Source organism: Anomaloglossus baeobatrachus, chromosome 4 (genome assembly GCF_048569485.1).
Source record: "Anomaloglossus baeobatrachus isolate aAnoBae1 chromosome 4, aAnoBae1.hap1, whole genome shotgun sequence".
Lineage (NCBI taxonomy): Eukaryota > Metazoa > Chordata > Amphibia > Anura > Aromobatidae > Anomaloglossus > Anomaloglossus baeobatrachus.
The window spans coordinates 433,879,656-433,894,800 of record NC_134356.1 but is presented as its reverse complement, the minus strand read 5'-3'; the positions used below and the strand labels follow the sequence as shown (position 1 = coordinate 433,894,800).

The window sequence follows — 15,145 nt, the reverse complement described above, 5'->3', positions numbered from 1 at the left end:
GGAGAATTGTTTGGTTGTGGGGTGTTGGGCACGCCAAAGATCTACAAAACCCAGCTCCGTTAGCTTTCTAGCAAATGAAGTCGGGGCGGCGTTCTCCGATATGTTTCCCCCTTTCCCCCCCCCCCCCCCGCCCCCCACCCCCTTCCCGCATAGTTTTTGGTATGTGATTTTGTATTTTGTATATAATTGGTTATTTTCCTTCTATGATGTTATGGCACATATATTATTATTATTATTATTTTTATAATTGTGTCTAATTGAGTAATTATAGCCATGCTATTTATGTATGCTATTGGAATTGGTGTTATTATTATTATTCTTGTTTAATTTGTTCCTTTGTATCTTATTACTCAGGTTGCTCTACCTCTATCCCTCTTGTGCATGTGTATATATTTGTGTACAGAGGGTTGTGGATATAACCTCTGTCTTTATATTTATATTTCTTTATATTTATTTATTTTTCTCTACTTTCCTTTTCTTTTTCTTTTTCTTCCTTTTTTCTTCTCCCTTTCTCCTCCCTCTCTCTTTTCTTTTCTACATTTCTTCCTTTCCTGGTTCGTATCCTGGGTTTTTTTCTATACTATTACGCTTTACTTACCATAACCTATTGCATATGCTCCACCTATATACTTTTGTCCTCTCCTTATCTTGTGTATAAGCCCAGTGAGGATTGATGATCACCGCCCACTGCTATGCGCTCTTCTAACATATGTGAGCCAGGCTTTAATAGAACCAAATCGTAGTGGTTCTGCGCATGCGTCAATCTGCAGTTTCTCGCGCGGCTATCTTGAACTTCCCGCGCATGCGCGGATCTTTCAAGATGGCGGCGCGCATACACTATCGTGCCATGTTCCACGTTCTCCTTCCCATCATGGACCGGTCCGGACCGACGGCCATTATAATAAACAGGTGACGACCTTTATGACTAATCAGATGCATATTTATATCTCCTCCTTCTGTTGTGACACTGCACACGCCTACCCTGAGGAAGCCGCTGCTGTGCGGCGATACGCGTGGGTCCTGTTCACGGGATCCCATGCCCACCGCCCTCCTCATTGCTCTGTTTTTTCCAAACTGACCCCCTTACCCCATACCCAGTTATGCCTATACATAACGGCAGATAATTGGTAAGATAGGAGGGTTCCTCCATCCGTCTCCATTCTGCTTGATGTGCACAAATTGGTATGATTGGGCCTTGTTGTCCCCTTGTGTTGATATTGGGGTATAGGTGGAATATTATTTAAGTTTGGATATCACTTTTTATGTATATATTGCATTTAAGGTTGTTATATGTAAATGGGTATACCCCTTTTGATTCATGTATATTGTATTGTGATTGAGGGGTCGGCTGTGGTGGCATGCCGTGTTGATTAGGTGTGTTTTGTATTTTAAATGGTTTTAATATTTGTCACAATAAAGGTTGTTTTTTATTATTATTCCTGTTGTGCTCCCTCCATGTGCAGTACTTTTTTCTCCTTCCTTCCAATGTTAGCCTTACTGCATAGGTGAGCATTCAGACTATTTAATATATTGGTTATTATTGGCGGTGCACCCATTTGCCCTGTTGTCATGTTTCCCGAGTGTAACCTATCTAGATAGGGATGTAAGTAATTATTAAAATCCCCTATCAAAAGCGTCGGCACAGATGGAAGGGAATCTAAAATAGACAATATCCTTTTTACCGGTTCGACTGAATATGGTGGAGGGATATATATCGCAACCAGAATAAATTGTATACCATACAGCGTGCAAAGCAAACATACAAATCTGCCCCCCGGGTCAATCACTGATTTGGTACATGAGAACGGGATGGATTTGTGCACCAACACACTCACACCCCGTGCATGGGTCGAGTATGTGGAATGATATTCATGCGCGATCCATCCCTTCCTCAGCCAATGAACATTATCCCTGACCATGTGGGTCTCGGAGAGACATAAAATAGCCGGTAAAAGTTTCTGTAGGTGAGTAAATATAGCACATCTTTTGTTCGCATCTCCGAGCCCTCTAACATTCCACGCTACAATATTTAAAGATGTCACCATAAGCGTAGACTAAGATATGATCCGGACGGATACTTCATACCTGGAGGAGAGAGGCGTTCTCCACCGATTCTCAAAAACATTAGGTTGAGCGACACGACTGAGGCACACCACACTTCCCAAACAGATTGCATCATACAACAATAAACAAGAAAAACAAGGAGAGAGATAGGGCTCCGCACACCAGTGCGCAGTGCCCCTGCCCTCAAAATCAAGTGTATCTTACACATTTCTCCCAAATAGAGAGAATCAGGGCTAAAAACACGCCCCAAGTCCATGCAGGGAGGGGGTCCACAACTCGCTAGTGCAGCGGGTGTCCACAATGAACCGGCCGTCTCCCAACCTGGATCCTAGATGAATTTAACTGTAATGAGCTCACCAGCATAGCGTCCCAAACAAAAACAACGCCTGGCGGCAGAAAGGGAAATCTCAGGTATTCTTCCTCCTCAGGGATCTCTCATTGATATCCAGCCAAGACAATGCCGCCCCAGCCGTATCAAAAAAATGAGTCTCTCCGTTCGCAGCAATCCGCAGCTTAGCAGGGTACATCATGGAGTATGGCACTTGCAGGTTGCGCAGTCGTTTTTTGATCTCAATAAATTGCGCTCTTTTACGTTGCACTTCCATGGAGAAATCAGGAAATATTGATATCTTCCTCCCATCAATTGCAAGTTCTTTGATATCTCTGGCTCTGCGCAGGATAGTGTCCCTATCTTTATAGTGCAGTAGTTTAATCAGAATAGGACGTGGGGGTGCTCCCGGCTGTGGGGCACGCGCAGGGACCCTGTGCGCCCTTTCAATGGTGAAGAAAGAGGATAGTATGTCTTTTCCCATGGTGTCTTTAAGCCATTTTTCAAAGAAATTCAGTGGGTCATTGCCCTCCATCCTCTCTGGGACCCCCACCAGTCGCAAATTACTTCTGCGGGAGCGATTTTCCAAATCATCCACCTTGTTTAGCAGTGTGGAGATATTTTGCGTGGCCTTTCCCAGCTCTCGTGACATTGGTGGTAATTTATCCTCTGTTGTACTCACTCTTTCCTCCAGCTCCCCCATTCTGACAGTCACCCCTTGCAGCTCACGTTTAATACAGGCCATATCTGAGGTGACAGTTCCCATCTGGCTGCTTAGAGTGGCCAATGTGGTATTGCAAGAGTTAATTGCTGCCAGAATGTCTCTCAGTATGGCCTCAGTGAAAACAGGTGTTGTTTGCTCCACATCTCCCCCTCCTCCCTCTGCCAGCACAGGCCTGTGTGTCTGCATACCTTGTGCTGCTGAACATGCAAGGCCCAGGGTACTCACAGTCTCACTGTCGGGTATGTTTTCTCCCTGCTCCAGGGCCCGTTCAGCGCTGCCATCGGGTGCCTCGTTGCAGGTAGGCTCTGTGCCAGGGGCCACTCTGGCAAACCGCTCCAACCTGCTTGCTACTCCCACTGCTCCAGCTCGGGATGGTGTGGATGCCGGCGCCGCCATATTGGATTCTTCAGAGGCACGCTCCTGCGCGTCTCTGTCCCTTTTATTGCTGCTGCGGGTCGGCATATCCTGGCTGTGCTCGCTTCCCTGGGTGTTATAAGTTGTGTTGCAGCCCTCCAGGGTCGGTAGTGCCTGTCAGCAAGGCCGGTGTGCAGGATAATTCAGGATCCAGGCAGGAGCTCACCCACGCTGCTTCCTCTCTACATGAGGTCCAGGCCACGCCCCAGCATATCAATACTTTCAGTGTTTTGCAGCACTTTTTTACCCATAGAAAGCAATGACAAAGTGCAAAAACCGCAACCATGCGTTATTGCTGACTTTTGGGGAATAAAGCTAACTCAAACATACTGTAGACAAATGACACATTTAATCCACACCAAAAAAGTAGTAAAAACACAGCAAAGTCTGCTTCTTACTAACAGGAGAGCAGGTTTTGCCTGCAGAAAAAAAAAAACGATGCAAAAATGCAATGTGTGAAAAGGACCTCTTAAGCCCGCTTTACACGCTGCAATGTATCTTACAATGTGTCGGCGGGGTCACGTCGTAAGTGACGCACATCCGGCATTGTAAGGTACATTGCAGTGTGTGACAGGTACGTGCGATTGCGATTGAACGTTAAAACGTTCATCGCATACACATCGTACCTTTCTCTAGAATTGCACGTCAGATTGTTCATTGTACCCGGGTTTGCACACATTGCAGTGTGTGACACCCCGGAAACGATGAACAGATCTTACCTACGTCCTGCGGCTCCCGGCCCACAATGCGGAAGGAAGGAGGTGGGCGGGATGTTTACATCCTGCTCAGCTCCGCCCCTCCCCTTCTATTGACCGGCTGCCGCGTGACGTTGATGTGACGCCGAACGTCCCTCCCACTCCAGGAAGTGGACGTTCGCCGCCCACATCGAGGTCGTATGGAAGGTAAGTACGTGTGACGGGGGATAATCATTTGTGCGGCACGATCAACAAATTGAACGTGCCATACATACGATGGGGGCGTTGCAAATCGCATACGATATTGTATGCGAAATTGCAACGTGTAGAGCAGGCTTTACTCTGTCTGATCCAAACTGTATTTGTGGTACATTGACCGATTAGCTACATGTTTCCATGAGACAATGATTAGTGCCTCTGTGAAAAGGCCATAAGTATTTCCTGGTCACACCAATGGCCTTGTTAGAAACTATAGTATAGTAAGGTTATTAAAGGGGCACTCTGAGAATTGTTATAAAATAAGTTAATTTAAATAATGCACATTTATATATTACATTTTTTTTTAAATACCTTTATTTAGCAAAAAAAGAATGTTTTAGCTAGGGCACTCAGTCAGGATTTTAGAGATGGCTTCTGGCATAAAGAAGGAAAGAATATCTGCTCAAGACAATACGTCAGGTTATTCCTCTGTTCAGTCCACCTGACAGGACACTGAATGGAGTGGACTAAAGGAGAAGGTAAACACCTTTCATTAGCTGACTGTGAATGAACATCCATCTCAGTCAGCCTGACAGTGTTAGTGCAGTGCAGATAGGATGTCTGTCTAGCAGATGCAATTCACAGAGCCCATCCTAGGACAGCTGCACATTGCTAGATGGAAGTTCCCATCTTTAAAATCCTGAAAGTGTACTAGATAAAACATACTTTTAAATATGTTTCTAAATACCCCTATTTAGCAAAAGAAAGTATTTGATTTATTTTTTCACATTTCTTGTAGAGCCCACTTCAAGTTTGCCAAAATTTTAGATACCTTTACAGAACAAAAATGATACCACACACTATAGAGCTATAAAGTCACTTGGCTTGTGCCATTTTCTGTTGTAAGATCGTCTAAAATATTGCGTGAACCTCTTTACATGACCAATTATGATGTTCTCTGAGCAGATCCCTCCTGTTTTCTCTCAGTCTGTTGTAGGTGCGGAGGGCCTGTCTCTTGCATTTCGACATGTGATCAGTTCCCTGATTTGGTTTTGCACCCAATACACCTGTGAAGATCTCCTCCATGAGATCATTGTATGTGTTGGGTACTTCACAGTGAATCATACTGACAATCAGGTGAGTGATAGCATTACACAGTATGTAACAAAACTGCAATTATACATGTTATCCATGATATGAGAAGTTTTTGTACAGACATTCAGCAAGGAAATGATTAATGATCTTCATACACCCCTGTTCTTGTGTACATGTGCTCATGCATGCTATATAAAAGAGAATCTATAACAAATATCACACCACTGTATCCAAGGTAGGTCTTATAGGGGCATATTCTCTAAAAATGATATGTGATAGATGCCATGAGAATATTGCATTTGTGAATTATGTTCTCCAACTACTGATGTTCCTGTTAATGTTCCACATATGGCTATTTGGAAGCTGAGCTGTGGGGATGTAGGAGTGCACTGTCCACCAGGTTAAAGAAGTCTCGTGGGTGGTTGTAAAAGTATTACCTTTGTTAGAAGATTCTTCAGACATTAACCGGTTTTCGGCTGTAGACTGAAGCCTTTGTCAGGTGCAGCCATAGCAGCTAATCTCTTCCCACCATCTCAGAGCCAGTTACAAATTAAGAGAGAGATCATTCAGGAGGGAAAATTGGTGAAATTGCAGGACAGTCATATAATGACCATGCATAGGTGTTACAGCTCATGTACACACAATACAGCTTATATTGAAAAGTTATCTGAAAGTACAGTTGCTCTTCTTGCTCAATGCCTTAGCTTTGTAATGTTGCTTACATCAACCATCAGGAGGGAAGAAGATCAAGGCCTCTGATGGCAATAACGAAAGACATTTTCTGGCTAACAGAAAGACACCTCTTGTCATTGACTGCACTACACATAAAAGGAAAGGTAAACGCCAAGGCTGACTTCTTAAGTCGCAGTCACTAGAGATAGTGGACCTATGTGGACTTCCGACTATAGACCTGTCTGCAAACAGAAAAAAAGATCGACTCTTTAATTACCAGGGAGAATCCTCACATTGTTGATGCCTTCCAAATTACGTGGGAATTCGATTTGGCTTATGCCTTTCTTCCAATATTGCTGGTTTTAGCATCCATAACGAAAATCCAGAAGGACAGGGTAAGAATAATCCTGATAGCACGTTCTGGCTCAAAAGACTGTGGTTTTCATGGATGAGGCTGATGTCTTGTCACCGATTTATGAATCCTACCGGAAATCCCAGATCTCAGCCAGGGTCTGGTCTGGCATCCACAAGCGACCAGACTGCATTTGACAGTCTGAAATTTTAGAGGTTACTTCTGATTCAGAAAGAGTTTTCTCCAAGGTTATTAAGAGTGGGAACCACATGACAACTAAGATATATGGTAGAACCTGGAAAATGTTTCTGTCCAGTCACAGGATAAACTAGGTGAGGAGCTTCGGGTAAGGTCCATCCTAGAGTTTCTATAGAAAGGGTTAAACCTTGGATTATCAACTACTCTCTCAGGGTGCAGATATCAACCTTAGGCCGGTGTCACACTTGTGAGTGCCTCGCGTGTATCTCGCGCGAGTCTTGCGTTGCATCACCCATCATGGACTCACACTCTCCGGACAGGAGCGTCTCAGCTGCATAGAGATGCATGCAATCGACCCGCTCATGCGAGGAGAGTATGAGTCCGTGATGGGTGATGCAACGCAAGACTCGTGCGAAATACACACGAGGCACTCGCAAGTGTGACACCGGCGTTAGGGTTCGCTCACATCTGCTAAATTGCACCGATTTTTCAACCATAAAAATGGTTTGAGTGAAATCAGTTTTGTATTCCATGTCATGCAAATGTGCAATTTTTTTCTTACCTAGCATCCATATGACATGCGTATGAGTTAAGTATACAATGCGTTTTATTTCTAAGCAACGTTTACTCCACAATCATTCACAGGATCATTTACAGTGTTCTATGCTACTGAATGGTAATCTGAGTGTATGTATGTGTGTATGTACACTAAGGGGTACTTTGCACGTTGCGACATCGCTACTGCGATATCATCGTGATCAAATCGAAAGTGACGCACATCTGGCGCCGGTAACGACGTCGCAACGTGTAAAGCCTAGAAGCACCGATAAACGATCGCAAAAGCGTCGAAAATCGATGATCTGTGTAGTGTCGGTCATTTCCATAATTTCGCTGCAGCGACAGGTACGATGTTGTTCCTTGTTCCTGCGGCAGCACACATCGCTGTGTATGAAGCCGCAGGAGCGAGGAACATCTCCATACCTGCGTCCTGCCTGCAATGAGGAAGGAAGAAGGTGAGCGGGATGTTTACGTCCCGCTCATCTCCGCCCCTCCGCTTCTATTGGCCGCCTGCGCTGTGACACCGCACGACCCGCCCCCTTAGGAAGGAGGCGGGTCGCCGGCCAGAGCGACGTCGCAGGGCAGGTAAGTGCGTGTGAAGCTGCCGTAGCGATAATGTTTGCTATTGCAGCTATCACAAGAGATCGCATCTGTGACGTGGGCGGGGACTATCGCGCTCGGCATCGCTACAATCGGCTAGCGATGTCGCAGCGTGCAAAGTACCCCTTAATCCGCACTGTCACATTTACAAGCACAAAATTTTGCGCAGCCACCTGATTTGACTCAGTTAACGTCATAGACTATGTTTTGAGGGGAAAGTTTAACCCTGTGCTTTACAGCTATTCGCAAAAAAAAATGCTTACTTACTGTTTGGACGTGTGAGGCAATATATTGGCTGTTTTGACAATTAGCCTAGATATTTATCAGGTGGCCTATAGCAACCAAACACAGCTCTGCTTCTATTTTGCTACAGGTTATTAATAGGATCTTTAATTGGCTGCTTTAGGCAACGAAGGTCATTCTTAGTATAAAATTGCTTATGTGTCAGTTAATATGATTTTGGTGGGAGAGAGAGAGCTAGTGTATCCAGAAAAATTGGATGTCATACGGATTGGTCCATGTGCCGTCTGTTTTTTTTTATTGCAACTATTGACTTGTGTTGGCGAGACTCAGGCATTTTACGCAACCATATGCAGCCTGCTGTGATTTTTTTTTTTCCTCTGCCAGATTCCAGCTGAGGGAAAACTCGCAGCTAAGCACTGACCTATTGATTAACATTGGTGTGAGTGCAATACAATTTTGTTATCGCATTGCACTTGGCATATTTAGATGCAGATATAAGCGAACCCTTAGGAGTGTTGTATAATTGTGACCTGGCAACCGATGAGTCACTAGGTTTATCAAAGCTTGTGGTAGTTCAAGGCCTATATACGGTATATTCATAGGATGTCTCCTTGGTATCTGAACTTGGTGCTGGAGGCACTAACTGGACTCCCCGTGGAGCCTTTAGAGAACTCAAAAGTTAAAAATCTTACCTTGAAGACAACATTCTGGGTGGCACTGACTTCAGCCCTTAAGGTCAGTGATATCTAGTCTTTATAAGTAGAATTACCCTTCATGCAGGTGTTTGAAGATAGGGTTGTTCTAAAGGCCCAGTCACACACAACGACTTACCAGCGATCCCGAAAACGATGCGACCTGATAGGGATCGCAGGTAAGTCGCTGGGAGGTCGCAGGTGAGATGTCACACAGTCAGATCTTACCAGCGATGCAGGAACAATACAGGTCGCAGTAGCGACCTGTATAACGATCTCAGCAGTCACTGTGACCCTGTCACACAGTGTCAAACACAGCGATGTGTCCTGCCCAGCAGGACATCGCCTTTGAAGAAAATGGCCTGGACCATTCTGCAACGACTAGAGATCTCACAGCAGGGGCCTGATCGCTGGTAGGTGTCACACATAACAAGATCGCTAACGGGATCACTACTGCATCACTGAAACTGTGACCAAGCTGCGATCTCGTTATGTGTGACGGTACCTTAAGGCCCGACCCAACCTACCTTCCAAAAGTAGCTTCAAAATTACATGGAAGTCAGAAGATTGTCCCCTCCTTTTGCGCTAATCCTAGCAACCCAAAGGAGGAGCAGTTTTTTACACCTTAGATGTCAGAAGATCTTTGGTAACAAAGCCGTGGAGCTAGAGTCGGTTGCTGTTTCTTGTCTTTCAGGGTCCTAGAAAAGTCCTAAAGGTTTCAAAGGATACTCTGCAAGATGTATTAGGGATGCTATTAGCTTAGCCTTTTCCTCTAGTGGTCCTGGTAGACATTAAGGCTCATTTTACTCTAGCAGCTGCAACCTCCTTGGCAGAGAGGGCAAAGGTGTTGATCAACCAGATATGTAAAGTGGCGATTTGGACCTCTCTTTCAACCTCCTATTAGAACTATTGGCTTGATCTGTCCTCATCTGCTGACATTTCTTATAGAAGAAGGGTGCTACAGGCGGTGGTCCCTCCCTTTAGTGATTTGTTTCTCTGTAAATCTCTCTTCTCTTGTGGTGCTGTCATGGGGAAAGTAAAAGACTAAATAACTTGGTAATAAGATTTTCCAGAGCCCATGACAGCACCCTTATATTCCCCCGACACTGGTTAGGGTCTGCAACTAACTATATTCTAGGTGTGTAATTCATGTGGTATTGTAGCTAGTGCTTGGTGAAAGCTTGTGTATATAACTAGATAGGAGATTCTATCATGCACTATAAGGCCTAAGCCACACGGTGAGAAAAACGGTGTGAGTAGAGTGCGATAAAATATCGCATTCCACTCGGACCAATTTTAGCCTGTGTGTCACACATGAGCGATTATTTTCTCAGCCCTAATCAGACCGAAAAAACAATCGCAGCATGCTGCGACTGTAATACGAGACTCTTTCTCTCGCACCCATTCAAGTGTATGGGGTGAGAAAAACATCACACTGCACTTGCGGTACTGCGAGTGCAGAGCGAGAATCGTAATAGCCGGCTACGGAGGAGAGAGGAAGAGAAATCCCTCCCCTCCGCAGCGCCGGCCCGCCCCCGCAGATGAGGTCCACTTGCACAGTCGGACCTCAGTCGCAGGGATACTCGCATGACACTCGGCTCCTATTGTGCTGCCAGCGTGAGCCGAGTGTCATGCAAGGATCGCACTAGTGCCCCGTGTGGCCCCAGCCTAACCCAAATAATGCGGGGGAGAGGTTCACCCTTTTATTCAGTAGGTTTTCTGTTTTTGTGGGCCAGATCTTTCTCTCATGTAGTGCTATCATGGGCTCTGGAAAATCCCATTATCAGCAAGTAATTTAGTTTTTCGTTTGCATTTTCCTTTACTAGAATGACAGCTTGAGACTGTACATTATATTGAGATCTTAATAATACTATTGCTCTGCATTGTCACACATTTCTAAATGATCTAAAGGCTGTAACCTTTCCTCTGCCCTGGGCTTGATGCAGCTGATCCCATTTAGCAGAGCTGTCTGACCATTGTCAGAGTGAGAGCACACTTCTAATCCAATACCACTGAAGTGAAGGCTCTCTAGCACAGTTTATATGCCATACTGAGGTCATGCACCAACACATCTACCTAGTCATGATGCTTTTCTACTACAATCACTACTTCAGCTCCAGAAACCCAAGTCTAAATGCAAGTCATCAATTCTAGAACCACCAGTCAATGGACTAGATTGCATTTTATACACTGTGTGCACAATTATTATGCAATTTGTATTTTTGATTATTCATTTTATTATTGAACAACTACACTGCGGTCTGTTTTGTCTTTCTTAGGAGAATATCTATTTGTGCAGAATTTTTTGGCAACTATTAGCAGGGTTGTGGAGTTGGTAAGCCAAACCTCCGACTCCTCAATTTCCCTGACTCCGACTCTACTACTCCGACTCCCTCATACATGGCTCATGTTTAAAGGGTACATGTCACCAGGGTTTTCCCTTATGAACTGAAGCACCACCAGTGAGCCCTTACATACAGCAATCCAGAATGCTGTATATAAGAGCCGAGGCTGCTCTGTATAACGTAAACAACACCTTTATAATATTCACCGAGGGGGCGGTCTAGTCCATTGGGTGTTGCTGCTCACGCTCCGGTGCCTCCTCCATCTTGTGCGATCAACATCCTCCTGCCCAGCGCCGTATGCATTATGTGTCCTGTGTCATTCCATCACGCTCCTGTGCATGTGCACTTTCCTTGGCCCTCAGTAGAAGGATGGAGATCGCACAAGATAGAGTAGGCGCTGGACCGAGAGCAGCGACACGCATCGGATTGGACCACTACCTAAGTTCTCTTTCTCTCTCGCGCTCTCTTTCTCTCTCTGTCTTTCTCTCTTTCTCTCTCATTTCTCCTTGCCCCCCCCCCCCCAAAAAATATGCACCAAAGAACGGATCTGGTTTTTGATGCACTGTTTTGCCACAACGTGCAAATTTGCTGCAGAAACTTTCTGCACTGTGTGCACATAGCCTAAAGGCCCCGTCACACTAAGCAACATCGCTAGCAACATCGCTGCTAACGAACAACTTTTGTGACGTTGCTAGCGATGTTGCTGTGTGTGACATCCAGCAACAACCTGGCCCCTGCTGTGAGGTCGTTGGTTGTTGCTGAATGTCCTGGGCCATGTTTTAGTTGTTGCTGTCCCGCTGTGAAGCACAGATCGCTGTGTGTGACAGCGAGACAGCAACAACTAAATGTGCAGGCAGCAGGAGCCGGCTCCTGCAGAGGCTGGTAACCAATGTAAACATCGGGTAACCAAGAAGCCCTGTCCTTGGTTACCCGATATTTACCTTCGATACCAGCCTGCGCCGCTCTCACTGCCTGTGCTGCCGGCTCCTGTTCTGTGCACATGTAGCTAGCTGCAGGACACATCGGGTTAATTAACCTGATGTGTGCTGTAAGTAGGAGAGCAGGGAGCCAGCGCTAAGCATTGTGCACTGCTCCCTGCTCTGTGCACATTTAGCTGCAGCACACATCAGGTAATTAACCCCATGTGTGCTGTAAGTAGGAGAGCAGGGAGCCAGCGCTCAGTGTGCGCTGCTCCCTGCTCTGTGCACATTTAGCTGCAGCATACATCGGGTAATTAACCCGATGTGTGCTGTAGCTAGGAGAGCAAGGAGCCAGCGCTCAGTGTGCGCTGCTCCCTGCTCTCTGCACGTGTAGCTCCGTGCGGTGGTAACCAAGGTAAATATCGGGTTGGTTACCGTTATTTACCTTAGTTACCAAGCGCAGCATCTTCCACGCGGCGCTGGGGGCTGGTCACTGGTTGCTGGTGAGCTCACCAGCAACTCGTGTAGCCACGCTCCAGCGATCCCTGCCAGGTCAGGTTGCTGGTGGGATCGCTGGAGCGTCGCAGTGTGACAGCTCACCAGCAACCTCCTAGCAACTTACCAGCGATCCCTATCGTTGTTGGGATCGCTGGTAAGTTGCTTAGTGTGACGGTACCTTAAGACCTCATGCTCACTTATAACACAAATACACCTTACCTAATCTGTTTCATCCAAAAAACATTCAAGTTTATACATCTTGGAGTTGGAAAATCTGCAGAAAATAATGACAGTCAAAATACTCAATTGCCTAATATTTGTGTATCTATTAGTTTGTGTATATTTTGTGTTAACGCCTTGAGAGCTCATGAATGAAACAGTGATCGTTCTGACCAGATAGATGACTCTGTTAATAGTAATCACTTTCTTGTCCTTAGTCACAACTGGTCACCTGCTGTGCACAAATCTGTACCTATTGTAAGCCTGGCAGGCAATTCATTAGCAAGCAATCTATTAGCTGCCCTCTTCCACAGGGGACTGGAGCCAGAGCTGCTTACATTAGGGGAGTCACAGTGAAAGATCCCCAACGTAGAACCTGCTTTCTTATTAATTATCACATGTGTTTATGGTTTGACCATATGGAATTGTTTATAATTAACATAATTTACTTAATTGAAGAATGTCTAATTTGCATTTTCCAGGATCTAAATAAAGCCTATCATTTCAGTAGAAGGATTTGTCAGGAAATTAAATCTAATTGGTTATTGTTGAAAACTTGAACTTGACTTCTACAAAAGGTTACTGGTGTTAATTTTCTCTGACCTGTGTGCAGAGCATTAAGGCCGATGACTGTCTTTTCTTTTTTTACACTCTTTTGTTCTAGGCTATTTTACCATTAATGTAACACTTTCTACTTGATCCATGTGTATCTCCACATCAACCTACAGTGCCTTGCGAAAGTATTCGTCTCCCTTGATTTTTTTTCAACCTTTTCCCACATTTCAGGCTTCAAACTTAAAGATAAAAATTTAAATTTTATGGTGAAGAATCAACGACATGTGGGACACAATTGTGAATTAGAAAGAAATGTATTGCTTATTTTAAAATTTTTAAAAAACTGAAAATTGGGGCATGAAATATTATTCGTCCCCTTTACTTTCAGTGCAGCAAACTCACTCCAGAACTTCATTGAGGATCTCTGAATGATCCAATGTTGTCCTAAATGACTGATCATGATAAATATAAGCCACCTGTGTGTAATGAAGTCTCCGTATAAATGCACCTGCTCTGTGATAATCTCAGTGTTCTGTTTAAAGCGCGTAGAGCATCATGAAGACCAAGGAACACAACAGACAGGTCTGTGATACTGTTGTGGAGAAGTTTAAAGCTGGATTTGGTTACAAAAAGATTTCCAAAACTTTAAACATCCCAAGAAGCACTGTGAAAGCGATCATATTGAAATGGAAGGAGTATCATACCACTGCAAATCTACCAATACCTGGCTGTCCATCCAAACTTTAATCTCAAACAAGGAGAAGATTGATCAGAGATGCAGCCAAGAGGTCCATGATCACTCTGGATGAACTTCAGAGATCTACAGCTGAGGTGGGAGAGTTTGTCCATAGGACAACAGTCAGTCATACACTGCACAAATCTGGCCTTTATGGAAGAGTGGCAAGGAGAAAGCCATTTCTCAATGCTATCCATAAAAAGTGTCATTTAAAGTTTACCACAAGCCACCTGGGAGACACACCAAACATGTGGAAGAAGGTTCTTTGGTCAGATAAAACCAAAATCGAACTTTTTGGGCACAATGCCAAATGATATGTTTGGTGTAAAAGCAACACACCCTGAACACACCATCCCCACTGTCAAACATGGTGGTGGCAGCAGCATGGTTTGGGCCTGCTTTTCTTCAGCAGGGACAGGGAAGATGGTGAAAATTGATGGGAAGATGGATGGAGCCAAATACAGGATCATTCTTGAAGAAAACCTGTTGGAGTCTGCAAAAGACCTGACAATAACGAATAACGTTTGGAACACCATTCTAAGTCTGAACTGAACTGGGTGCAAAAAACCTAAAAAAACATCACTATGGGGAGATAAGGTATGCACACCAGTGACTATGTAAGGGGAATACATGGAATAGCAGAAACTGCTGTGTGAATACTGACTTGAAAAATCCAATAGCTATATGAGGAGTGAAAATGTGAAAAATGGAATCTGCATTACTGCCATGAACATATGAATCAAGAGAAATTTAGCTACTGAATTGATCAATGCAATAGAGCCCCAACACTACGCCAAAGTATTTCTCTACGTTGGGGTCCCTAGCTTGTGTGTGTCCTCTCATGCAGTTAAAGAACTTACCGTGTATGGGAAGCTGAGACCCAGGCTATTTATGCGTATTATATGGATTGGCAATAGGTGTGGTGGGGAGGGTTCACAAACGAAAAACTACTAACAATAACGAATAACGTTTGGAACACCATTCTAAGTCTGAACTGGGTGCAAAAAACCTAAAAAAACATCACTATGGGGAGATAAGG

General features: G+C 44.7%; 1 protein-coding gene across 2 annotated transcripts in view; it reads left to right on the top strand.

Annotated features, from left to right (window-relative positions):
• Positions 1-15,145, top strand: part of SCAPER (S-phase cyclin A associated protein in the ER) — a 542,550-nt gene that overhangs the window by 481,070 nt on the left and 46,335 nt on the right. For both annotated transcript variants that reach the window (XM_075345474.1, XM_075345473.1), the window contains exon 28: positions 5,411-5,560. In XM_075345474.1, the coding sequence (XP_075201589.1) occupies positions 5,411-5,560 (150 nt within the window). The remainder of the gene's footprint in view (positions 1-5,410; positions 5,561-15,145) is intronic.